The 27,949-nt window shown below is 46.3% G+C and overlaps 1 protein-coding gene across 6 annotated transcripts in view; it reads left to right on the top strand.

The window, feature by feature from the left end:
* Positions 1 to 933: 933 nt before the first annotated feature.
* The window catches only part of COMMD1 (copper metabolism domain containing 1), a 149,222-nt gene continuing 122,206 nt past the window's right edge, over positions 934 to 27,949 (top strand). For 5 of the 6 annotated variants that reach the window (XM_077814060.1, XM_077814059.1, XM_077814063.1 and 2 more), the window contains exon 1: positions 934 to 1,137. In XM_077814060.1, the coding sequence (XP_077670186.1) occupies positions 952 to 1,137 (186 nt within the window). In that variant the 5' untranslated portion in view covers positions 934 to 951. Of the gene's footprint in view, positions 1,138 to 2,154; positions 2,264 to 27,949 lie in introns of those variants that run through there. The other variant, XM_077814062.1, reaches the window with a different exon arrangement.

The raw sequence follows: 27,949 nt of genomic DNA, 5'->3' as shown, positions 1-27,949 counted from the left end.
AAATAGGCAGCGAGTATTGTTTTTAAAATTATTATGAAGAACAAGATTAAGCTTTGTTGTAACATGCGCGGTTTGCCTGGACTGCTCAAGACCTGAATGCTTGTGTAGGAAGAACTCTCTGAGCTGGCTTCTTAAATACCTTCCTGCTGTTTCACATCTGATACTCCTTGATGAAACATAGGAGCCTTGTCTTATAACAGGCTTATTCAGTGATACAAGCTACGAAAGTGAGATCTTGGAAGAGTGTTGCCATTTTCATAACGTAATAAAAATACTGTAATGATTAACAGTAAGAATAATATAGTGTGTAATAAGCAGGTCATAAAAACAAATTTTATATTTCCAGGATCACTACTTTTATAATTTAGACTCAGGTAAAGGAGGAAATCCCTGGAAATATTCATATTTAGGAGGGGGCTCACAAGACTAGACATTTTAGTGACAGGGGTTCACAGGTTGTGAAAGTTGGGGAACCACTGCTCCAGAGGGTAGCGTGGCCTAAAAGGATCAGCCCTTCTGTCGAAGTATAGACCAACAAAAACATCCCCGGGAGAAGGGACCTTCCACTTGTCCCTGCAGAGCTAGAAGTGAAGGGGGCAGAAGGGAAGAAGACTTTGTCCAGTGTTTGCTGAGCCTGGCGCTGGGAGAGGGGATGGGCGGGGAGGCTGGGGGCCGCTGTCCCGGGCGGGCGGTCTGCGGGAGGAGCGGGCTGGGTGGCACGGGGGGCTCCGGGGCTGGCTCAGGCCTGTCCCCTTGAGGCGGGGGCGGAGCGCTCTGGCGGCCTCTCCGCGGGAGCGGGGAAGAGCCAGGCGGGCTCCAGGGGGAAGAGCCGCGTGCAGAGGCACCAGACGAGGGCGCTGTGGAGAGCGCGGCGGGCTCCGTCCCTCTCTGGGTTTGTCCCCGCCCGGCCCCCGTCACTTGCCGTGCCGGCGCTCGCTCCCCCGGTCCGGCATGGCGGCGGAGCAGCCCCAGCCCGCGGGCTCCAAGCCGCTGAGCGGGCTGCTGAGCGGCATCGCGCAGGCCGCGTACTACGGCCACGCGGGCGTCACCGAGGAGCTGCTGCGGGGCCAGCTCTACCCCGAGGCGGCGCCGCACGAGTTCCGGGCCCTGCTGGCCAAGATGAGCGGCGTCCTCAAGGTAGCAGCGCCCGCGGCCGGACAGACGGACAAGCTGGGCGGGGGCGCGAGGGGCAGACGGACAAGCTGGGCTGGGGGGGAAGGGGAAGCGAGGGACAGACGGACAAGCTGGGCTGGGGGGGAAGGGGAAGCGAGGGACAGACGGACAAGCTGGGCTGGGGGGAAGGGGGGACGCGAGGGACAGACGGACAAGCTGGGCTGGGGGGGAAGGGGGGCGCGAGGGACAGACGGACAAGCTGGGCTGGGGGGAAGGGGGGGCGCGAGGGACAGACTTACAAGCTGGGCTGGAGGGGAAGGGGGGGCGCGAGGGACAGACGGACAAGCTGGGCTGGGGGGGAAGGGGGGGCGCGAGGGACAGACGGACAAGCTGGGCTGGGGGGAAGGGGGGGCGCGAGGGACAGACGGACAAGCTGGGCTGGGGGGAAGGGGGGGCGCGAGGGACAGACTTACAAGCTGGGCTGGAGGGGAAGGGGGGGCGCGAGGGACAGACGGACAAGCTGGGCTGGGGGGAAGGGGGGGCGCGAGGGACAGACGGACAAGCTGGGCTGGGGGGAAGGGGGGGCGCGAGGGACAGACGGACAAGCTGGGCTGGGGGGGAAGGGGGGGCGCGAGGGACAGACGGACAAGCTGGGCTGGGGGGGAAGGGGGGGCGCGAGGGACAGACGGACAAGCTGGGCTGGGGGGAAGGGGGGTGCGAGGGACAGACGGACAAGCTGGGCTGGGGAAAGGGGGGGGCGTGAGGGACAGACGGACAAGCTGGGCTGGGGGGCCAGTGGAGAGGGGTCGGGACGGACCGACGGACAGTTGATGTCGCCATTTACAGGCATGACAGGAGGGGCTCATGGGTTAAATAAACCGAGCTGCGCAGTGAACGAGGCCGTGAGCATCCGTGGGACCAAGCAGAGTTTGGTGCTGGGGTTGCCCCACGGCCTTTGGGATGGTCCCTGAAACCTCTGCCCAGGGACAGCCCTCAGAGAGGGGCAGGGGGGCTGGGTGGGTGCCTGCCTGCCCGCCCGCCCGCCCATTCGCTTAAAAGAAAAAATCCCCTGCTCCTGGACGTCTGTTCTTCCCCCATGTTGCAGTGGTAACCGCTCATGGGAGTTGCAGCCGAGATTTGGGACAAGTTGGTGAGTAAAATCATGGGACATGGCTGGCATGGCGTGCAGCAATTAGGGTGTCGAAGATGGAAGCAGGCTACATTTTCTTTTAAATGTTACTACTGGTTGAGGCTGGTTTGACTAGACATAATTAGAGCCCTCCAAATGCTTGGTCCATTTTGGTCAATTTCATGGTAATAGGATTTTTTAAATAGTCAATTTCATGGTTTCAGATGTTTACATGTGAAATTTCATAGTGTTGTAACTGTGGGGGGTTGTGACACAACAGCGGGTTGTGGTGGGCAGTGGGGTTGCCACCCTTACTTCTGTGCGGCTGCTGGCAGGGGCGCTGTCTTCAGAGTTGGGCGACCACGGAGCAGCAGCTGCTGTCCAGGTGCCCAGCTCTGAAGCCAGTGTCGCCGCCCACAGCAGCGCAGAAGTGAGGGTCGCAGGGTATTGTGGAGATCATCACTTTGGGGGGGTGCAAGGCCAGTCTTATGGGTGGGTCACCACCTAGGGCCTCATGGTCAGGGAGGTGCCATGATCCAACTCCCCCGAGCCAGCCCAAGGCTCCTTTAACCTATGAGTGCTGGGCCTGGAGCTGGGAGGGGCAGGGTTGGGGGTGCCCCAGACCCTGCACTGTGCTCCAGCTGTTAGTCCCAGCTTAGCTGGGGAAGGACAGGACTTTCTCTTCCCCTGCACGGGCCACTCCAGGGGGCAGGTCAGACCCCTCTCCGGGAAACTCCCCTCACAGCAGGAAGCTCCATGGCTTTGCTGCCTGCAGAGCCTAGCTTTGAAGGCAACACCACAAGTACTCCTTTTCTTTTTACAGAAGTAAGGGTGTACCACCCTGCAGGGAAAGAGGAAGTCCTGCTGGGACTAGCAGCTGGAGCCCGGTACATGGTGGGAGGCCCCTTCAATAGCCAGATTTCAGGGGGAGATCAGATTTCACGGTCCATGATGCGTTTTTTAACAGCTGTGAATTTGGCAGGGTCATAGACATAACACACAGTAGTAGCAAAAGCTTCCCCTGTGGTGTCCCACTAATGTTTCTCAGCCGTGACGTGGAGGGACCATTTCAAGGGGTTAGAGGGTAGTTCAGTTTCTAAACTGATTTGTTCTTTGATGTCTCAGTTGAGAATGCCAGCAGAATAACCAATTGGTGTCAGCTGTGGTGGTGGTTTTGTAATGTGAACAGCTGTCCGTTGGACTGTGCACTGAGGCCACCAAACCATTTTACATAAACATGAAAACTGGTATCACCTGGAGTGAATGTTAAGTGTTACCAGTCTACGGCCATGTTCCTGCAGTCATCTCCATGTAGGTAGGAGGGTCTGTCAGCGCAGATGCAATCGTAGGGTTAGGTGTTTCACTTGGATGTGAAGGTGTGATTTAGAAGTTAAAGGCTCTATTGCCTTTCCAATTTCTGAAAAATCTGGTTCTCCCCAGGACAATATTTCTTACACTGAATTTAACTATCCATTATATGAGTGACCATATTGCCTAAATCTGTGTATCTAGCCAGTCACTCAGTCAAACAAATAACGGTGAACATACCTTTTGCAAAGCAGAAGAGTTGTCAGAATACTCTCTGCTCTGTGGTATTACTGCAACATTTAATAGGAGCAGGTTGGAGTTGGCTGCAGCTGAGAGTGTCTTTATGCACGTCAAAGGAACAGGAAAAGTTGGCAGAGGGCATTTTTACCCTGGTACCCTATTGACACAATGTCTCTGTGCTGCAGGTAGGGAAAATGGAACTGATCAACCTTTATAAAAATATCAGATTACTACCTGAAGTCACAGTACATCTCACTATACAGAAATGAGTTACATCTGTCAGCGTAATGACAGGTTTCAGAGTAACAGCCGTGTTAGTCTGTATTCGCAAAAAGAAATGGAGTACTTGTGGCACCTTAGAGACTAACCAATTTATTTGAGCATGAGCTTTCGTGAGAAATTGGTTAGTCTCTAAGGTGCCACAAGTACTCCATTTCTATCTGTCAGCGTAGTTCAGCAGGTAGGAAACTGGAATGTGACTTAGGAGATTGGAATTCTATTTCCAGCTCATCTAAATTGAAGTTACTTGCCCAAAATCAAACAGCACCTGTTTGTCCTTCTGTTTCCCCTCTCACCCTATATCCATCTCATTTATTTAGAGCGTAAGCTCTTTTCAGGGCAGAGACTGGCTTCTACTATGTGTTTGTACAGTGCCTAGTGCAATAGGGCACTGATCTCATTTGGAGACTTTAGGCACTACTGTGATGCAGATAGTAATAACACATATAAAATAATAGACTATTTTTAAAATTATTAATATGTGAAATGTATTGGACTAAGTGCAGTTTCTGTAAACATTTTCTTTTGTATCATTTAAAAAAAATGAAGAGTAACTAGTAGGTACTCCTTGATTTGTTTGAATAATTATTGTAATAAGCATGCCTACTGTGAATAACTCATTCCCAGTATAAACTGAGTAGGAAATAAAATATTTTATTTACCCGACAAACAGATTTTCATCATGTATCCCTAGTAGAGGAGGAAAGCCTTCATCTGGCATTGGAAGTAGAAATGTTTCTTAGGAATGTATTTTTTAATCTCTAGGTCCTGCTAGGTCTAGATCCTACTAGGAAGTTATAGTTATTAGCGGAGTGCAGTGGACAGTGATGCTTTGCTTAAGACTGTAATTAAGAGGTATCCAATAGGCAGCCCATTGGTTCTATCTTCATTTGGCTAAATCAGATAGCTAAATCATTGCTGCCACCTAGTGGGGAAAGTGTTAGATTTCTCAAATAATATTTTTTAGCGATTTTTATTATTACTACTAATGGCTTTGGGGGATACTTGTATCCAAATGTATTTAAAAACATTAGTTGGCTTGCATACTGTAAACAGTGTTGTACAGTGAATATTTCTATTGTACTTTTCCCCCTAAAACACATTTTTTATTTTTATTTTTTTATAAATACAAAATAAATGCGTTGTACCCTATATTTGTACCATCACAATGTGTCACTTTTTTATTAGATACTACTTCTGTTATTCAAATTGACTAAACTATTCTTCAACATTGCTTGTTGTTCAAATTATTGTCTTTCTGATTAGTAATTGTGGCTCTTGTGGAGTATTTGGGACTGCTATATGTGACTTCTGAAAGATCAAAAACTAGCGGGGAAGAATAAATATAAACGTCTTTCTATAATTTTTTTTGTTTCTGATTGAAATCACAAGGTTGAAAGTAGGCATTGTACAAAAAGATGCTATAAAAGGCATAATCTTTTTGTTCCATATTTTGCTATCAGTTACTTCTGAAATGAAATATTGTCAGTTTACTAGTGAAAACAATAACTTGGTTTCTGAATATGGGTACACTCAAATGAGTATCTTAAATATGAGCTGTTGCTTCAAATCCATCCCACCCATATCCTAATGAGTGAAATCACCAGCTGCGAAGTCTGCCTGTTCTTCCAGGGCTATATTGGCCCTGCAATGCAAATCATAGCGAATTTTGTTTTTGTCAGTAAACTAAGGAGTTGTGTTCACATTTAAATAACACTTTCAACTGAGAGTCATGGTCTGGGTATGGAACTAAGAACCAAAAGGTCTTGAGTTCTTATTCCAGCTACTGATTTCCTCGGTGGCCTGTGGCAAGTCACTTGACCTTTCTAACTTAGTTTCGCTTTATGTAAAATGGTGATATTACTTCCCTCACATGACCTTTGAGGATTAAGGACCAGTCCCTTTAGGTCTTTTCTCACATGTACAAACCTTATTAATTTCCCACTACTCATGATGCCTGATAGTGTTTGCAGCACTAGGCTATAATTTTGTAAAGCTCTTTGCAGATATAAACACTATTTATGTTACATAATTTTACTAAGGAAATATTCTATTTTTTGTGTTTTTGTGGCAGAGAGTAATTTTTGGGATGACCTGGTTAGATGTGTTCCCCTCTCTTCCTTTCCGCGCAAACTGTAAATGTGGCTTATTGTTGTCACATTAATTCTTCCCATTCTGTATTTTTGTTTCAGACAGCACTTTCTGCTGCAATCAGGAGTTTTTAATTGCCTAAATTTTGACTGATGGTTCTTGTTCAATTCTCGATTTGTTTTTCTTTGATTCTGTGTCTCTGGTTCTGGGTGTGTCCAGTGTACTGGGTATCAGGGCAGGTCTACACTACCGGGCTACATCGGTCTAGCTGCACCGCGTCTGCTGAAGACGTGCATAGTCTGTTGTGGACAGTACTTAAGTCGATGTAACTTATGTCACTCAAGGGGGTGTCTTTTTCACACTCCTGAGTGACGTAAGTTACATCGACTTAAGAGGTAGCATAGTCCAGCCTTCAGGGTAGTGAAGACCCGCTAAGTCAACCACAGGTTGCTCTCCTGTCGACTCCGGTACTCCACCAGAACGAGAAGCGTAAGGTAAGTCTTCAATTGACCCAGCGTGGTGTAGACACCGCAATAAATCAACCTAAGCTACATTGACTCCAGTTACATTATTCACCTAGCTGGAATTGCTTAACTTCGGTCAATTTAACACCGTAGTGTAGACTTGCTCTGAGATTCTTTTCTTGTGTCCGGTCCTTTAAATCTTGTTTTCAGTCTTTCATTGGGCCCCTTTTTCATGTCTCCTCTTTTTTTTTCTTTTCTCTCTCTCTCTCTTCCCTTTTTGTGACTTTTTATACTTCCACTTTTTAATCTGAGTTCCATGGGGGGGGGGGGGAGAAAAAGCTGGAAGTCAGTGCAAAAAAAGATGAAATGTAGTATTTTAAATGTATATAGCATCATAATTCCCCAAAGATCCCTAAGTTTGTAAAGTGCTTCATCTACTCCATGTATGTGTATGTAGCTCTGTAGATAATGTTCACCACCACTGAAATGTGGCAGCTATTCAACAGCGCAAAATACTGTATTGCAGTTCAGGGCTGGAAGGGAAGAAAAATGTCATATCCAATTGAAACAGCAAGGGGGATTTAGGTTGGCAGAATGTAATTGCTGGAGTTGGAATTTGGCCAGGGTACTAGGGTTAACAACGCTTTTCTTATGGCAAGTCACATATTTTCTTTAATGACTACATGAGTTCAGATCCTCATTGGTTTTTAAGGCAACCCCACCGCGCAGTGCTTATAAAATCATGTTGGGGTATTGGCTCCGTATTGACTCACACGGTAGGTAGGGTGTCATTAGCTGAATCTTGAACACGGCTTCCAGCAGCACCAAGAAGTATCTGGAAGACTTCAATTACTGATTCAGATTGACTCTTAATTTGTGATATGTGACACTATTATGTTCAAAATGGTACGAGTGGGTTCTACTTAGCTTCCAGAAAATTTAGATTTTTTTTTTTTTAACCATTGCTCTTCACCTATAATTGTCACACTGTTGAGGTATGTGGGTTGGGAAGATAACAACACATAGTGGGGAGAGGGGTTATTTTCCAGCTGGAATATTGGTCCAGATTGGAAGCATCTTCCCCCTCCTTTATTTTTACTTCCCCTTCTGCCTCTCTTCCACGCCCCTTGTTGTCCCTGTCTTTTCTCCCCATCATGTTTATGCTGTGCTGTTGCTCTGTATTTGCTTATAGCAGGGTGAAAGTAGGTTAGAGTCTGATAGTTAATTTGAGATTGTGATTCTCTCAGCTGCATGTGCATTTGGGGTGGAGTAAAATGTGGAGTGACATGCGAAAAAGAGGTGATAAGTGTGGACTTTAGGGTCCCAAGCTCCTCCCCTAAAACAGGGATCTCTGTGATATGTCTGGCCAGCTCTGCATGCTCCATTGCCAGATGCTCTCCCTCTCCTTCGTAACAGGTTAAATGGTTTGGGAATATCAAGATTTTGCCCTTGCTTGGTATCAGTTTACTTCAATAGTAATATATTGTCAGGTGCAAAACTACACTGGCCAGAAGCCCTAGGTTGCTGAGTATAACTAAACAAGAAAATGTTTCAAGGCACTTAGGTCTGGCAGACCATTGAGAAAACATGTATAGTCTGTCGTGGGAACTAATTTACTAGGGATGAGACTAATTCAGGAGCCTGTGAAAGCTGCTCCTTAACTTTCTGGAGAGGTTACTTGGTCAGTGTGGGTCTGTCTATGCTGCAGTTAAAACCCCCCGGCTGGCCCATGCCAGTGGCTTGGGCTTGGGCTTGGGCTGGGGGGTTTTTTAATTGCAGTTTAGACACTCGGGCTGGAGCCCGGGCTCTAGGACCCTGCGAGGGTTGCAGAGCTCGGGCTATGGCCCAAGCCTCATGGGCCAGCTACAGGTTTTTATTTGCAGTGTAGACATAACTTTTAGGGCACTCCTAAACCCTGTTACTGGGATGAAAAAGCTGGTACTGGAAAGAATAGCACTATCTTAGCTTTCCTTAACATTTCTTTTAAAAAGAGCAACATAATAGTTATATCTATGCTTCCTCCTTTTGAGCTCTCTTAGCAGGTTCATAGGTCTTAATCTGAAGATGATGGCCATGGCAACCGTCTGAGGGAAATGGTGTGAACAGTTGGGGTTAAAGCTAATGAGGGTTTCCTTTCCCTTATTGGATATTGGGTGCTTCAAGAGCAGAGTGGATGACTGGCTCCACCTGAAGATCCATCATATCACCTCCTTAGCAGTTGTCAAATCTGTTCCCAGATGTAGGTCTGCCATATCTTGATTTTCCATTAACTCCAGAAAATCTTCCCCACAATTGTGATATTTACAGCAATGCTAGGCATTTCTCCCTGATTCTTTTCTTTTTTTCCCTTCTGTTGGCTTTTTTTCCCTTCTATTGGTGCATTACAGGGGATGGAAAGGAACATAGGAATTGCCATAGTTGATCAGAGTACTTGTTCATCTAAGAGCACTGGCCTTTCTCTGGCAGTGAAAAGTATCTGAGGCTTCAGAACAAGGCAAAGTCCATGCTTCCTTATTGCATAATGCACTTAGTCAACTGGTCAATGCTGTGCACTTTGTGTGTAATTTCTCTCCGATACCCATATGCAGTCCAGCCACCTGATGCTGTGAAGCATGAGATTTGGTTACCCACATCACTTTCAGGGCAGGTCTTCACTTACAACACTGCAGCGGCACAGCGGTACTGGTGCAGCTGCACCACTATAGTGCTTCAGTGAATATGCTACTATGTTGCGGTTCAAATACAAGACAGAACAAGGCTTTAAGCAAGCAAGCAGGCTGGTCTGCCAACAGGCTGGTCTCCTGTCAGCTTTCCACCCTCTCTTTTATTCTTTCTCTCCCCCCACACATTACATACTCCAACAGATAAAAGGAATACACTGGCTTTGTTTAATATTCTTATTTACCAATATCTATCTACCACATTCCTTGCTCTTGAGCCTTGAGCCCAGTCCTGGGAGGCTTCTCACGGTTCATGTCATCTGGGCGAGATTCCAAGGTTCATGCCCTTGAGAGGAGCCGTGTGTGCACTGCTCCTACACAACACTCCAGGTGTTCCCTGAATGTTGCAAAGTGCATGAACCCTGCATGAATGCTACATCCCCTCCTTTTTTGTTTATTTGTGCTCGGCCATCTCATGGTAGCCAACAATTTGCTTTTGCAAGCCAATTAACTCCCGGACAGACAAGGTCATAACTCGTGGAGCCTGCCAGGGCGGGTCTGGACAAAGCCTTAACAAAAAGGAAATACATTGCACACAGCAACAGCAAAAAATAAGCCCAAGAAGGTGAAGTGTAATTGGCCGGGCCCCAATTAGCCATGCTAGAGTACTGGGAAGAGAGGTTCGCGTAAGCAGCAAGCATCATCTCATTCCCTATTTCCTCAGGGTGATGACATACTGGAATAAGGCACGTACCTAACAATTCTTCAGCTGCTACAAAATCAGATAAAAGTGGGTAACATTTGCTACTGAAGCCAATCTTTCCCATAGGTTATATGTCATTCGGGCCCGTAACGGAGGAGGCGCTCCCGAGTCAACCCCTACAGGAAATAGCAGGCACATAAGGCACACAATCAATACAGAATTAGCAGTGATTTGGGTGAGAATGGCCACAAACAGAGTCTCAGGAGTCTCTGGCTGTTGGTTTGCTGCCAGTCTTCGCTGAGCCGTGGCGACCAATGCTTTCACTGCTCCCCATGTCACGGGCTGGCTTGGGATGCTACGTCTCCTCCGTCTCCGTCCCACCATTGTCAACCCGGGAGGCACCGTGTTCTTCTCCAAGGTCAGCTGAAACTCCGGTATGGGGTTCGACAGCCCCTGGTGCCATGCCATGCTGTTTCAGTGCCGGTCGCGCACACCGGGCCGGAACCCACAACGGTCCTGTAGGGAGAGACACAGCAGCATATCCTCGACCCCAAGTAATTAAAGGTACTGGGCCCAACCACTGCAGATCGGGCAGCTGACGGTAATAGACACGCAGTCTTTCCAGTACCTCGGACTTATGAAAATGCCAATCCGCGGGGGTCTGCTGATCTGCGTTCAGTGTTAAATTATTTAAAGTAAACAAAAGGACATGCAATTGTTGCTGAATGTCTCCTAAGGTTCGGAGACGCAGCTCCCCTTGTTTTAATTGTTTGTCAAGCAAGGTTTTTAGCGTGCAATTTGCACTTTCAACAATAGCTTGACCTGTGGAATTATAAGGAATCCTGTGTTTGAGACGGACGTCCCATTGGGCACAAAAGGTGGAGAGGGCTGTGGAGCAATAGGCTGGGGCATTATCCGTTTTTATCTGGCTCGGGCAACCCATAACTGCAAAACAGGCTAGCAAATGGTGAATAACTTTGGGAGTGGCTTCCCCACGCTGTGGGGTCGCCCAGAGGAATCCCGAATAAGTATCAATGGAAACGTAAAAATGAATAGGGGCGGAATTGTGGCACGTGAGTGACATCCATTTGCCACAGCTGATTTGCTGCGGTACCTCTGGGGTTAACGGCATAAGAAAAGGTAGGGGCAGCAGCGGCACAGTGGGGGCAGGAACGAACAATAGAACGTGCATGATCAGCAGGAATGTGAAATTGTCGGGCCAAAACAGAGGCAGACTGATGAAAAAAGAAATGGCTTTCGATGGGGTCATTAAAAAGGGAATTTACCTGACCACGTAACGCACGATCGGTGCACGCATTGCCCTCAGTGAGTAGCCCAGGCAGAGGGGTATGACTGCGAATATGAGCAACAAAATAAAGGAAAGTACGAGTGGTGAGGAGATACTGTAAGGACAAAAACAGGCGAAGGAGGTCCTCATCGATCTGAGGAGTAATGAGGGCAAGGGGTAAATGATCAATTACCTGATAAACATAATGCGTGTCCACAATCAAATTAAAGGGACAATCAGCAAAAAGTTGAAAGGCCAAAATAGCAGCAGCCAGTTCTGAGCGCTGCGCGAAAAGCTGAGGCAGCGTAAAACGAGAATGCCAACCAGGGGGGTCACCTAACTGATAGGTGACAACACCGCAATGTGGAGAGCCATCAGTAAAAAGAGTGACGGCTGAAACAATAGGTCGAGAGCGGCTAAGACGATGTACGATTAGTGGCACCTTTTGTGTAATCACCAACCGAGGATCTTTTCGGGGATTATAAAAGATCTCTCCCACATAATCACAAAGAGCAACGTGCCAGGCCAAGGAGGTGTGATACAAGGAATCAAATTCACTACGTGATAAGGGGAAAACAATGGCAACTAAATCAGTGCCCGTGAGTTGCACTGCACGGTGGCGGGCTTTACGAACAAGGTCGGAGAGGGCGTCTAAGTAAGGATAAATGTTCCGAGGAGGAGTGGAAGACAAATATATCCACTCTATAATAGAGACGGCTGTGTCTGTACGAGGTACAAACAGAGCCGCAGTAGGCGTATGAGGGGTGGCAAGGAGAACCAACCGCAGGGGACGAACCTCAGTGAGTCTATCCACAAACTGCTGACTCAACACTGCATTGATCTGTCTAATGCAGGCAATGTGCTCCTCAGTGATGACAATAACTGCGCCCGGTGCCCGAGCTCCACGTAGGAGCTCGAACAACGGCTGCAGCATCGATGTGGGGAGACGGAAGTAGGGTCAAATCCAATTTAAATGACCCAAAATTTGTTGTAATTTAACGAGGGTTAGGGGTTAGGGTAGGACCACTTCCGGGCGAACAGGGGCAGCATAGGTTTGTAAAACCTTATGCCCAAGACATCGGTAGGGATAAGAGCGTTGGATTTTTTCTGGTGCCACTAACAGGCCATTTTGGCCAAGAATCTGAGACAAATATTCAAGCTGTTGTGCCGTGACCTGGGGACCGCTAAGCAAAATGTCATCCATATAATGGTAGACCTGTAGTGTGGGGTATCGGACACGAAAAGGGGCGAGGGCCCGATTCACAAAAAATTGACACAAGGTTGGACTATTTTGCATTCCCTGGGGCAAGACCTTCCACTGATACCTTTGAGAGGGTTGCTGATTATTATATTCTGGCACCGTAAACGTGAATTTTTCGCGATCTTGTGGGCAAAGGGGGATTGTGAAAAAACAATCTTTTAAATCTAACACACAAAACTGATCGGTTTGACGAATTAAATTCGGGTTTGGCAACCCAAACTGCAAGGGGCCCATGGGTTGGATGCGTTTATTTATTTCCCTTAAATCATGTAACAGCCTCCATGCACCAGATTTTTTCTTAATAACAAACACCGGGGTGTTCCAAGGACTAGTGGAGCTCTCCAAGCGCTGTGCATGCAAATGTTGTTGTACAAGTGAATGAAGAGCTTTCAGCTTTTCTAGGGGGAGGGGCCACTGGTCAATCCATACGGGCTCTGAGGATTGCCATACCAATGGTAATATGGAGGGCAAGGTGGGTGGGGGAGGGTTTTGGGCTATTATATATTAATATCGAGGGTGGTGTCCAGCTTTACAAGTAAGTCACGGCCCCAAATATTGAGGTGGACAGGGAGCACAAAAGGGCGGATCGTAGCAAGGGCACGGCCTCCTGGTTTAAAGACCGTGACCCAAGACAAACTTTGGCGCCCGGGTTTGCTACCCCCGGTCCCCCACAACTCTTTAGAAGAAACTGTTGGCCAACTGACCGGCCAGTCCTGATCACGAATCACCGTATCATCAGCTCCAGTGTCCACCAGCCCTGTAAAAGGAAAATTATTTAAAAGAAGTGTTAACTGAGGTTTCGAGGGGCGGAGCGACATTGTTAGAGCAACAAGTGGAGAGGACGTGTTGTAAGAAGACAACTGAGACAGCGTCGATCCAAAGCCGCCTCCGCCCCAGACTCGATCCTCTGTGGCTGGCACCTGATAGGGGACTAAAATCAATTGTGCAATTGACCGTCCACGCGGGAGCGACTGCGGAAGATGGGTCCACACCTGAACCTTAATAACGCCAGTGTAATCGGTATCAATGACCCCTGGGATGACAAAAAAAACCCTGTTTCCCAGCGTGTGAGCGAGGGAGAACCAGACCCACAAATCCGTCAGGGAGAGGTCCCGTCACCTGTGTAGGTATGGCGCAGACCTCCCCCGGCAACTGAAAATCAGCGTCCTCCTGCATAATCAAATCAAGCCCTGCACTTCCGGCAGTCGCCGTCCTCATGGAGTCTATGGATTTTAAGGCAGAGGAAGAGTTGTCTGAGTGGGGAACACCCCCGTTTGGCCCTGGGTTTGGGGGGGACCTGTTGTGCGGTTTCCTGACCCGCTACGACACTGATTAGCCCAGTGATAGCCCTTCCGACACTTGGGGCACTTCTTTGAGGGGTGGGCAGGCGCAGTCGATGAGCGGCACTCCCGCTGAAAGTGACCCTCCTTACCACAGCGATAACAACGCTTCCCCTCCTTCCTGCTTTTCCGCAGGGCGGCGGCCAGAACCCCAGCTTTATGTGCTTGTGTGCCGATGTTTTGGCATGCCTGCAGCATGTCTGACAGCTCTAGAACGCCAGCGGCTTGTGCCGCCTGGAGAGCACGGCGGCAATCCTCGTTCGCATTTTCAACCGCCATTTTTAACAGAATCTCCTGAGCTGCTGCAGGGTTATCCACCTGTCGGAGGATAGCTTCCTGCAATCTGTTGGTAAAATCCATAAAGGACTCTGATGCACCCTGACGGATACTGGCAAAGCTTTTGGTAGGCTTGCCTGAATCCGGGACCTTCCGGAAAGCATGCTGGGCGCAGGCAGAAATAATGGGGAAGATAGCCTGCTGGAGTTGAGACTGCATCTGAACGGTAGCAAATGGGCCCTCCCCTGCTAACTGCTCATAAGTGACACCTTGCGCTATATATACCTGGGCTTGGAGTTCTGCCGATACTCACTAAGCCAAATAATATACTGACTGGGCGTCAGCATCATGCGCAACAGCGCCTTCCAATCTTCAGGGACCAGGGTGTACCCAGTACCTAGCCCTTCAAGGAGACCACGTACATACGTGCTAGTGAGGCCGAACTCGCGAATCGCTTTCTTTACCTCTCTGATCACCGAGTAAGGCAAACTGATCCAGTTTGCAAGCTGGTTGCCCTGGCCATCATCCTGCCAGGTCACCGGGCAAACTGAGACCAGATCAGCTAATTCCTCTACTGTAAGATCTGGGCGAGTCTTCGCTGTGTGAACCATTTGTTGCACCAGCGAAAGCCCCTGAGCAGACGCAGATGACCCCCTGGGGGGCCCCGGTGACCACTCACCGGCTCCAGAGGAGAAAACAAAGGAGGCGGCAGTAATTGAGGCACTGGGGGCGAAGCAGGGGGAGGGATGGCTGCAGGAGCAGACGGGGGTGGCGAAATCGGCAGCCCCTCTATTGGCGCGGGAGAGGGTCTTTCCGAGGTGACACGCTGTGTCGCATCGCCAGGAGGGGGGATGGCTGCAGGAGCGGACGGGAGTGGTGAGATCACCAGCCTCTCTATTGGCGCGAGGGAGGGCCGTTCCGAGGCGACGCGCTGTATCGCGTCGCGGCAGAGGTGCCAGGCATGTAAAGCCTGCACGGGCGCCCGAGGCTCTTTGTGCAATGTCTGGCCCAACTGCTCCCAGTCCGCTAGCTTAAGGGTTCCGGCTTCAGGGTACCACGGGCATTGGGCACTCACCTCCTGTAGCAGGAGAGTGAGTTCTCGAGTGGGGCAGTCATGCTGAGCCTTACGCAGCAAATACTGTAGCTCATTGCGGTGTTGCGCTTGCAAAGCAGAGAGGGAGCTTCTCATACTTACCACGATGAAAAATACTCACCGGGATCCGCGAAGCGGATGAGTGACGCGTCTGAAACCCTTGCCGGGCGAGGTGAGTGCTGAGGGCCCCACGTTGGGCGCCAGTTGTTGCGGTTCAAATACAAGACAGAACAAGGCTTTAAGCAAGCAAGCAGGCTGGTCTGCCAACGGGCTGGTCTCCTGTCAGCTTTCCACCCTCTCTTTTATTTCTCTCTCTCCCCCCGCGCATTACATACTCCAACAGATAAAAGGAATACACTGGCTTTGTTTAATATTCTTATTTACCAATATCTATCTACCACATTCCTTGCTCTTGGGCCTTGAGCCCAGTCCTGGGAGGCTTCTCACGGTTCATGTCATCTGGGCGAGATTCCAAGGTTCATGCCCTTGAGAGGAGCCGTGTGTGCACTGCTCCTACACAACACTCCAGGTGTTCCCTGAATGTTGCCAAGTGCATGAACCCTGCATGAATGCTACACTACTATGCCGACGGGAGAGCTTCTCCTGTTGGGTGTAGTTAATCCACCTCCACAAGAGGTGGGTAGCTGTGTTGATGGGAGAAGCTCTCCTGTTGACACAGCACTGTTTACATGGGGGGTTAAGTTGGTATAACTGCGTTGCTCAGGGGTGTGGATTTTTCATACCCCATAGCTACATAGTTATACCAGTGTAAATTTAGAGTGTAAACCTGGCCTAAGTTTGTACTTATTCCTTTAAAAAAAAAATAAAAAATGAAACAATCAAAAAAACTAGACATACTATTTGGATGTGTTTGCAATCAACATAAATGAGAAGAAAGGCATTCTTGTACCCCTCTGCTCCCCACATGTGGAAACTGTGGTATACTTTAAAAATATTGGTTTTATTGGAAGCAATTAAATATGAAACCCAAAACTCTATATCAGATCTATTGCAGATATAAGCATTTAAATGTTTTCTTTCACCAAAGTTCTGCATATTGTCCCTCTGTGTATAAAGAATCCTGTGCGGGGGCATTAACAATCCACTTCTTATTATAGTTTCTTTTCCTGCCCACATACCATTTGTGGGAGGTAAGGGTGAAAGAAAGGGGAGGCATTAGTCCATGTCCGGATATTTTAGTAATAACATGTCCTGAATATGGTATTGCATAATTTTGCTGCTCCATTAGGGATAATGATAGCAAGGTGGAAGCACTTTGTTCAACAAATATTACAAAGAATTAAACCATAATCCTTGATAAAACAACTTTGTAACAGCCATAAACCAAACTTTGGAGTCCTTTCTAGTTAAGTTTCTTAGAATTCTTTTATGTATTGTTTTTGTGTGTGGCCGATAGCTGTGTTTCAGGTTCTGCGTCTCCAAACGCATGTTGTTATTGAAGTTTACCCAAAGTTTTGCAGGAGAAAGAATTTTTATGGTCATATCCCCATTGAATAACACAATTGAGATTTAACAGAATTGACATGTTTCTATTAAATTACCTTGAGATCTGGAGAAAACAGCTAGAAGAGTCCTTCTACTGCTCTTGCAAACAGATTCTAGTGTGATGTCTGGTAGAGGAGCAGTATTGTTGCTCTTTATTCTGGCTTACCTTTTGATTCCCTCTCCATAGTATGCCATAACACCACTTTGCATACTGTTTAATAAGGTCCTTCCTTTGGCTGTAGGTCTTCTTGAGCTGTGACTTTTACTTTCATCCAGCTGACATATTCAAATGATATCTTGTAAAGCTGGGCTGTGCCAGCCGGTAAGAGTTTTCATTCCTCTGATTCATGATTATTAATGTTTCTTCTGAGACACAGAATCAGCCACTGTTTTGTTTCTGGAACACTCTTCTCCACTTGTTTGTGTTTTTTCCCTGATCTCAGTTTTTTCCATAGAGGGCAATTAGTTAAGGGGTAAATGACCTGACCTTTGGTTCCAGAACCTCAAAATTCTCCTGTAGGGTATTAGATTCTTGTGAGATTATACAAATATTTTTTCAGCCAATTTGGTTTTGTCAGAAAGTAGTGCTCACTGGCAAGGAGGCCAGTGTTATTGGACTGCATGCACTGAAGAAATCTGTTTTTGGATTTCTCTCCATTTCATAAGAACGGCTATATTGGGTCAGACCAAAGGTCCATCCAGCCCAGTATCCTATCTACGACAGTGGCCAATGCCAGGTGCCCCAGAGGCAGTGAACTTAACAGGTAATGATCTAGTGATCTCTCTCCTGCTCTCCATCTCCACCCTCTGACAACCAGAGGCTAGGGACACCATTCCTTACCCATCCTGGGTTATAGCCATTAATGGACTTAACCTCCATGAATTTATCTAGTTCTCTTTTAAACCCTGTTATAGTCCTAGCCTTCACAACCTCCTCAGGCAAGGGGTTCCACAGGTTGACTGTGCGCTGAGTGAAGAAGAACTTCCTTTTATTTGTTTTAAATACTCATTAATTTCATTTGGTGGCCCCTAGTTCTTATATTATGGGAACAAGAAAATAATTTTTCCTTATTCACTTTCTCCACACCACTCATGATTTTCTATACCTCTGTCATATCCCCCCTTAGTCTCCTCTTTTCCAAGCTGAAAAGTCCTAGCCTCTTTAATCTCTCCTCATATGGGACCCGTTCCAAACCCCTAATCATTTTAGTTGCCCTGCTCTGAACCTTTTCTAATGCCAGTATATTTTTTTTGAGATGAGGGGACCACATCTGTATGCAGTATTCAAGGTGTGGGCGTACCATGAATTTATATAAGGGCAATAAGATATTCTCCATCTTATTCTCTATCCCTTTTTAAATTATTCATAACATCCCATTTGCTTTTTTCACTGCCGCTGCACACTGCGTGGATGTCTTCAGAGAACTATCCACGATGACTCCAAGATCTTTCTCCTGATTAGTTGTAGCTAAATTAGCCCCCATCATATTGTATGTATAGTTGGGGTTATTTTTTCCAATGTGCATTACTTTACATTTATTCACATTAAATTTAATTTGCCATTTTGTTGCCCAATCACTTAGTTTTGTGAGATCTTTTTGAAGTTCTTCACAGTCTGCTTTGGTCTTAACTATCTTGAGCAGTTTAGTATCATCTACAAACTTTGCCACCTCACTGTTTACCCCTTTCTCCAGATCATTTATGAATAAGTTGAATAGGATTGGTCCTAGGACTGACCCTTGGGCAACACCAATAGTTACTCCTCTCCATTCTGAAAATTTACCATTTATTCCTACCATTTGTTCCCTGCCTTTTAACCAGTTCTCAATCCATGAAGGGATCTTCCCGCTTATCCCATGACAACTTAATTTACGTAAGAGCCATTGGTGGGGGACCTTGTCAAAGGTTTTCTGGAAATCTAAGTACACTATGTCCACTGGATCCCCCTTGTCCACATGTTTGTTGGCCCCCTCAAAGAACTTTAATAGATTAGTAAGACATGATCTCCCTTTACAGAAACCATGTTGACTTTTGCCCAAAAATTTATGCTCTTCTATGTGCCTGACAATTTTATTCTTTACTATTGTTTCAACTAACTTGCCTGGTACTGACGTTAGACTTACCAGTCTGTAATTGCCAGGATCACCTCTAGAGCCCTTCTTACATATTGGCGTTACATTAGCTATATTCCAGTCATTGGGTACAGTAGCTGATTTAAAGGACAGGTTACAAACCATAGTTAATAGTTCCACAATTTCACATTTGAGTTCTTTCAGAACTCTTGGGTGAATGCCATCTGGTCCTGGTGACTTGTTACTGTTAAGTTTCTCAGTTAATTCCAAAACCACCTCTAGTGATACTTCAATCTGTGACAATTCCTCAGATTTGTCACATACAAAAGACTGCTCAGGTTTGGGAATCTCCCGAACATCCTCAGCCATGAAGACTGAAGCAAAGAATTCATTTAGTTTCTCTGCGATGACTTTATTGTCTTTAAGTGCTCCTTTTGTATCTCAATCGTCCAGGGGCCCCACTGGTTGTTTAGCAGGCTCCCTGCTTTTGATGTACTTAAAAAACATTTTATTACCTTTTGAGTTTTTGGCTAGCCGTTCTTCAAACTCCTTTTTGGCTTTTCTTATTACAATTTTACGTTAATTTGGCAGTGTTTATGCTCCTTTCTATTTACCTCACTAGGATTTGACTTCTACTTTTTAAAAGATGCCTTTTTATCTCTCACTGCTTCTATGGTTGTTAAGCCATGGTGGCTCTTTTTTAGTTCTTTTACTGTGTTTTTTAATTTGGGGTATAAATTTCCTTTTAGCGTCTTTCATCTCCTCATGGCTGAGTTCTTCATAGCCTTCAAAACCATAAGGTTACAGAAAAGTTTAGGAACATGGGCAAATAAAATGATGATCAAACAGTTTGTAGGAGCTCTAATGTGGCCATTGTAACTTCCAAGCACTTCTGTCTCCTAAAGAGAAAACATTTTGAAGCTGGGACCCTAGTACAAAAATATTATTCAATGAAAGTATAGCGAGACAAGGCGGGTGAGGTAATATCTTTTATTGGACCAACTTCTGTTGGTGAGAGAGACAAGCTTTCAAGCTACACAGAGCTCTTCCTTAGGTCTGGGAAAGGTACTTGAGCCAGGTCCACATTAATATAATTACGTCGCTCAGGGGTGTGAAAAATCCACACTCCTGAGTGATGTAGTTATACCTAACCCTGTGTGTAGACAGTGCTATCCCGTCAGCATAGTAATGTCTTCGCTGGTGCAGCTGTATCACTGTACACGAAGACAAGCCCTCAGAGTATGTCTACACTTAGGGTATGTCTACACTACAGTGTTATGTCAACGCAGGTTATGCTGATGGCCACTATAATTGTATCGATCGTGCATGCTCACACAACGCTCCTTGTGTCAGCTGAGGGCATCCATAGTTGGTGCTCGAGCATCGAGAGAGAGCGGTGCAACTTGTGCATGATGGGTGTGGACCCACCGTCCCATGCTGCAGTTCTTTCTGTCCCATCATTCCATGGGCTTCCAACTACGTTTTTTGATGTTTTTCAACAGCCCCTGTAAACTGCGTGCCTCCCATGTCTGCCTGAAAGCATGGATTCTGCACTGCTCACCAATCTTGTGATAAGTGTTATACAGTAACTCGTTTCAGAGTAACAGCCGTGTTAGTCTGTATTCGCAAAAAGAAAAGGAGTATTTGTGGCACCTTAGAGACTAACCAATTTATTTGAGCATAAGCTTTCGTGAGCTACAGCTCACTCACTTAACGTCGTCCTGGTTAACTTTGTTTTGTTGTGACGTCGCTGATCTATTAGAGAACATGGCTCATTTAAAGTTGTGCAATGCTCCTTTATAATGTTGTTTGGCAGCTGCCTGCTTTGTCCACTGCTTGCAGGAAGAGCAGTCCGTTGGAGCGAGCTGGTGGGGGCTTGGAACCAGGGTGGGCCGGCAGCCCCCCATCAGCTCCCTTAAGTTCCCTGTATGGCAGCTGCCCAGCAGGCTACCAATTGCCAAGCAGTTCAGCTGCCCCTCCCCCCACTGCCATGTGCTGCTCCTGCCCTCTGCCTTGGGAGCCTCCTGCTTGCTGTGAGAGGGAGGAGGGGTGCTGATATCAGGGTGTCCCTCTCCCCCTGCTCCTGTACCCCATCTCCACAGAGCAAGAGGTAGGGAATACAACAGGGCTCAGGATGGAGGGAGCTTGCTGTCAGCAGCTGCTGTCTCAACTTGCTGATCTACTTAAAAAGGCAATGTACTTAGACTGGGGTCAGTGTACTTAAAGGGGCAATGCGCGTCTCTCTCTCTCTCACACTCTCATACATACACACGCCACCCGGCACTTTGGAAAGTGGAGGGAGTGGTGCACTCCAGTGGGATAGTGTGGGTTCATCATCATGTTCAGTTTCCGCAGGGAATGTTCACAGCCACTGCCATGCTTCTATTGTTTCTCCTCCCTCCATTTCTGCTGCCTTGGAGAGTGTGAGGCTACATTAACAACAATGTGTTAACCCTTGAGAGCTCAGCCGAGTGCTAGTTCATCATTTAACAGCAAGGCATTCCATGAGAAGTATCCCACCCTCTGACTCCCAAGCTTCACAATCATCATTGCTGTGTACAGTATTAAATTGTTTAAAACTTATACTGTGTGTGTGTATATATGTATGTATGTGTGTGTATAAGTTACTTCTGCAGCGTTTGTGGTGAAGACTCTCTATGGTGGCAGGAGAGAGCTCTCCCGGTGGCATAAAAAACCCACCCGCACGAGCGGCAGAACCTATGTTGGTGGGAGAAGCTTTCCCGCCAAGATAGCTCTGTACACACTAGCACTTATGCCCGCATAATTTATATCTCTTAGGGGGCTGGTTTATTCACACCCCTGAGCAACTTAAAATTATGACAGCTGTAGTAGAAATAACCTCAGAGTCACAGCTAAATGTGAGGGCAAAAAGGTAAAGTTTAGCATAAGCAGTTAGTACATATTCTAAGGCAGTGGTTTTCAAAAACAATTTCTGGCAACTCAGCTGAAGAGAATTGTTGATGCCCGTGACCCAACGGAGCTGAGGATGAGGGGTTGGGGTGCGGGAGGGGGTCAGGGCTCTGAGCTGGAGGGTGCAGGCTCTGGGGTGGGGTTGGGGATGAGGAATTTGGGGTGCAGGAGGGGCTCTGGGTTTGGGGTGGGGCTGGGGAAGGGGATTTGGATGTGGGAGGGGGTCAGGGCTCTGGGCAGAAGGGCAGGCGCCGAGTGTGAGGGTTTTGGGGTGCAGGAAGGGGCTTCGGGTTGGGTGGGCTCAGGGCTGGGCCAAGGGATTGGGGTGTGGGCTTCCCTCGGGCGGCTCCCAGTCAGCTGTGCAGCGGGGATGCTAAGGCAGGCTTCCTGCCACCATGGACCATGCTGTGCCTCAGAGGCGGCCAGCAGCAAGTCCGGCTCCTAGGCGGAGGTGTGCAAGCGGCTCCCCGCGGCTCTCGTCCGCAGGCACCCCCAGCTCCCATTGGCCGGGAATCAGCCAATGGGAGTGTGAAGCCAGAGCTTGGGGCGGGGGCAGCGCAGAGAGCCCCGTGGCCCCCCTGCCGTGAAGCCAGACCTGCTGTTGGCCACTTCCGGGGCGCAGCGCACTGTCAGAACAGATAGGGACTAACCTGCCTTAGCCAGGCAACACCACCGATGGACTTTTAACAGCCCGGTCAGTGGTGCTGACCAGAGCTGCCACGACCCAGTGCCTTACTTTCCGCAACCCAGTAGCGGGTCGTGACCCGCAGTTTGAAAACCACTGTTCTAGGGGACCACCCAAGGTGAAGTGGCCTGTTAATACCACTGTAGTCACAGGGGGGGAAAAGAGCTCTGGGTAGCTCGAAAGCTTGTCTTTCTCACCAATAGAAGTTGGTCCATTAAAAGATATTATGTCATCCACCTTGTCTCTGTAATATCCTGGGACTGACATGGCTACATAAACACTGCATATCACAATGGAAGTATAGACATTTTCGGTAATTACCAGTATATGATTTGCTGTGGAATATTTTGTATTGGAAACAGTTCCATTCTCTTCCTGCAGATGGTAGTAGAATACCAATTTTGCCTCAGATGATTCCTTGATGATTGTGTTGGAAATAATAAACACTCTTCAACTATTCTTGTCACTGTCTGTTCTGCTTCAGACCAAACTTCGTATACTTTGGCCGCTTGACAATAAAAATATTTCATTCAGCCTGAAGATTCCAAATATTTGGGTTTGTATTTGACTTATTAATGACAGGTTTCAGAGTAACAGCCGTGTTAGTCTGTATTCACAAAAAGAAAAGGAGTACTTGTGTTTGTGTGTGTATGGGGGTGGGGGGGGGGGTGAGAAAACCTGGATTTGTGCTAGAAATGGCCCACCTTGATTATCATGCACATTGTAGGGAGAGTGGTCACTTTGGATAAGCTGTTACCAGCAGGATAGTGAGTTTGTGTGTGTGGTTTTTGGAGGGGGGTGAGGGAGTGAGAGAACCTGGATTTATGCAGGAAATGGCCCACCTTGATTATCATACACTTTGTGAAGAGAGTGGTCACTTTGGATGGGCTATTACCAGCAGGAGAGTGAGTTTGTGTGGGGGGGGGGCGGAGGGTGAGAAAACCTGGATTTGTGCTGGAAATGGCCCAACTTGATGATCACTTTAGATAAGCTATTACCAGCAGGACAGTGGGGTGGGAGGGGTATTGTTTCATGGTCTCTGTGTGTATATAATGTCTTCTGCAGTTTCCACGGTATGCATCCAATGAAGTGAGCTGTAGCTCACGAAAGCTCATGCTCAAATAAATTGGTTAGTCTCTAAGGTGCCACAAGTACTCCTTTTCTTTTTGACTTATTAATATTAATTTCCGAAAATGCTGAGTATATGTTAACATTGTTATAAATATTCTGGTATTTCACTGGTAAAATATTAATCAGACTTGTATACAAATTATATGTGATAAATAAAAGGCTCTTTCTTAAGTTATTAGATGCATCCAACATCCTTGTACATTTAACTCCTGTTAAATATATTTGTCCCTTTTCTTGCTTATATCTTTTCAGAAGTATTGAAAAGCGTGCCTGTTTCAGTGCAGGACTTTGTCTGATTGTTTAATTTCAGTGTTCATAGGTCAAGAGGCTGGTAGTGCCATTGGTAATTTGGCAATATTGTGCCAATAGCATACACAGTTTATGTAACTGCTGTCTTGAGGCCATTCCTATATTGTGACATGCCCTGCTACTTCTAGTGATTATTTTTCGCCCTATCCTTTGACAGCATCTGTTAAATAAGAAACGTTTTCATTGAAATGTGATCTAAGGGCACGTGGGGGAAAACACGAAGCCACTAATGATTAAAACTGCGCCAATACAGAAGTAGCTCTGGAGGAGCTGTGCCCCACTTCAGATGCTTGTAAAGGGTGATTTGTTCTATTATGATGTGCTGGCTCTCTGAAGAGTGTCTTGCCACAAGTACTCCTTTTCTTTTTGCTGCTTCCGGGGACTGATCTCGAGCCCTTCCCAATGAAGCTGCTGCTGTTTGTTCAGAGAGGGGAGTGTCGAAGTATTACTTTTGCCACTTAACTGAGAGCTGTGGTTAGGAGTCTACTGATTCTCTTGCAAGGAGATAGTTCTAACAACAGAGGACAGGAGCAGAGAGACTACCATAGGAAATCACTAATTTCTGTGGGCTCAGAGCCTTAAAACTACTCTTCAGAGTTTCTACTGGCAATAGGTTGTGAGGAATAGAGGCACTATGGTTTCCTGTTTGAAGAGGGGCTGCCTCCCAAATGTATTGTGATCCCTCAGCAAACTGAAAAGAAACAAAGCCTAGTAATTCATGTACTTTCTAGATGGCGATTTTCCTGGTGGGGGCTGCCAGATTCCAAGGGAAAGATATCGGCTGGATAGCTAGTTCTAGAATCTTGTTCTACAGCCTAATCCTCCTTTAGATTGAAACTGAATGATAAAACAGTAATAATTCGGCATTTGAAATCTTCTAGATTGTGTGGTTTCTGTCAGTTATTTGCCCTTCTCTCATGCTTCGGAGCACCCTGTGTTTTGGGAAGGCACCACTGACTGGATGATTCTCCTCCCCTCCAGGCTTCTTCAGCTTCTGCTGTCTATGAACCGCCCTTTTGTGTCTGGGTACTGAGTTCCTCTTAAGATAAATGTGATTTGGTTTGAAATCATATGCAGTCTAGTGATTGGGGAGCATTGTTGCTCAAAGATGGCTTTGTGCTGACAGAAGGAGTTGTGGAAGTGGAGGAAAATGTCTCGGGAAGGAACCTACATGGGGTTCTGTACACTACTTTGCATGGGATTCCATGATACTTACAGCTGGCTCTGTGCTCCTGGGCTAGGATGGTCAGCCACATGCTGCTCTACAATTACTCCAGATGGGTGATTCCAGCTGCAGCACTGACTGCTTTGAAGTCACTGCAGAGAAGGGGGCTCAAAGAAAAAAATAGGAAAGTGGAGGAGAGGATTCTCAGGAACGCAAATAACATCATCACTAGTATTTTGAAAAGGAAAAACTGTATACTTTAATGACAGGTTTCAGAGTAACAGCCGTGTTAGTCTGTATTCGCAAAAAGAAAAGGAGTACTTGTGGCACCTTAGAGACTAACCAATTTATTTGAGCATGAGCTTTCGTGAGCTACAGCTCACTTCATCGGATGCATACCGTGGATGCATCCGATGAAGTGAGCTGTAGCTCACGAAAGCTCATGCTCAAATAAATTGGTTAGTCTCTAAGGTGCCACAAGTACTCCTTTTCTCTTTGTGTATACTTTAAAAATTACATTAACTGTCCGAAAAGCACATTTATGTACTCATTGGCCCTCTTCAGAGGGATGTCCAGGTTATGATATGGAATTGTATAAATGTAACAAAGTAGTGTCTTATTTTTTGAACTGAGTAATTCAGATAATGACCTTAACATTCTGTAATTATACTGGATAACTCAGAAGCAAATTGGTTTCAAGACACCCAGCCCCAAGAGATTTTAATATGGAACACACTGGCTTCCTTTGTATGTTTAAAATCCAATTTTATTAGTAGACTCAAACAGTAGAAATCCTAGGTGGGACGGCAAAATGAACCCACTCTGCAGTTACAAGTAAAGTAAATAAGTAGGTTGTAAATTGTAGAAATGTGTCCTGTATGTAAAGGAGACATTTTCTCTCTAACCACGTACTTTATATAGCAGTAAACGTTTCATTCCGATGGCTCAGTGCTTGTAATGAATCACTTTACCTGTTGCTGGGTTGCAACAGCTAGTTAACAGAAACACTACACAAAAGTTTAGGGTAGGAAGTGAGTATCTATGCACTTGGAAATGCAAGGAAATGGGAAATATTGTTACCCAAACTGTAATTTGTCTAGAACAGTACAATAGCACCCTTACTATTCTATTAAAATTTTTTATTAGATTGTAGATAAATGTACGATCAATCTAAAGAAGACCAGATGCAGGTCATCAGAAACAAGAAAAACAATGTTAGAGAGGGAGTGGGGAAAAGGAAGTAGAGAAGACTGGCCACAGGGTGTTCTGTGAATGGAGAGCATTTAAAGTGGAAGTTAGATCAAGAGGCTTACAGCTGAACAATGGTGTATTGATTATACATGTCAATGAAGACCATAAGTTTTGAAATTGTTCTTCTCTCAAGTCTTTTATATGCCACACTTTCTGGGGCTGCCAAATTGCAAAGCTCATAAATTCTCTATAGGTGGGGAAGTTGAGGCCTAAAATATGGTGGGGATTTTTTTAAGTTACCAGGAAGGCACATGAGATCCAGAGATGGTGGAATTTCCCAGTGTGAACAGCTGTGGAATGAATAGGTAGAGCCCTGCATTGTTACGAAATTTTATCTGCATTCAATCCGCAGATATAAAGCGGATATCCGCAGATTTGCAGGGCTCTCTGTTTATAGGACCACAATTTGAAGCTTGAGGGAAATCCCTGGTCATGCTACCTCCCAAAATTATGAGCCATGTAGCATTTCCACAGCACGTGTAAAAGGCCATGTCTGCTTTTGCTGGACAGAAACAGCAGGAATTGTTGTCCGTTATTCTAATTTTATTCATTCTGATTGGAGACCAGTGAAATCAGAGTTATATTTTCTGTTGTATAAGTTTGAGACAGAGTCTAGAGAGTCATTTAATGAGGCCAAAAATAGATCATAGTCCATTCAATACTGTTAACTGTAAGTTTCTGTCCATATGATTTTTTTAAAGGCTCCAGGCTGACCTCCAGGGTATTGATAATAGAGTAAATGGCAAAATCAGGTCTCCTATCAAATCCAGTCTCGTAAGGTCAACAAGATGGCAACTTCTGCAGATCCAAGTGCATCCAGGCTGAAGGTGTCTGTAACTATCTTTTAATAGCAAGTATTGGCAAAAGAACTAATTTTGTTTTTGCAAGCTGAACAGTATAACAAGCTCTGAATAAAAGGATATCATTGGTACAGAGCTGAGTGAATGTGAAAATGGCCCTGTTGAGGCACTCCTTCCATATCAAAGGCTTCTCCCTTACAAGGAAACCTGGGTTGCCCCAAAGAACTTCTGTATATAACATGGGGTGAAACTTTAGAACCCTGATTGAACTAACCTCGTTATCCCTAGCCTGATTCTTGCTTGCATATTTATACCTGCCTCTGGAAATTTCCACTACATGCATCCGACGAAGTGGGTATTCACCCACGAAAGCTCATGCTCCAATGTGTATGTTAGTCTATAGGGTGCCACAGGACTCTCTGCCGCTTTTACAGATCCAGACTAACATGGCTACCCCTCTGATGCTGGGGATTCAGTAGCTGCATCTCCCCCATAGCAGTCTTGTGAGTGGCCAAGAGAGGGCTCTCAACCAGACCTGTCACAGTAATCTCTGGGAATATCACTCCCTTAGATTTTTTTTTTTTAACTTTATATGTAACCTGAAAAGGGGGTGGGGGTGGGGGAGAGAATGGGGTTTAACCCCTTTTTGCTTCTATGTAATGTATAAATAAGGGCTGAAAGGATGGAGATTTTTGTACCCTTGAAATGTAGATATTGTCTACCCCGTTTTTTCTGAAAGACTATGGATGATTGGATAACTAGTAGGCTTGTTTGCTGTCTCCAGCATAGCAAGTGAAACCTAAATAATTGACAGGGGAGGTTGTATGCATTTGATTTGAATTATTTATTAATAT

The sequence above is a fragment of the Eretmochelys imbricata genome, chromosome 3, assembly GCF_965152235.1.
Source record: "Eretmochelys imbricata isolate rEreImb1 chromosome 3, rEreImb1.hap1, whole genome shotgun sequence".
Taxonomy (NCBI): Eukaryota; Metazoa; Chordata; order Testudines; family Cheloniidae; genus Eretmochelys; species Eretmochelys imbricata.
The sequence above is the reverse complement of the archived record's forward strand: the minus strand, read 5'-3'. Positions and strand labels throughout refer to the sequence as shown.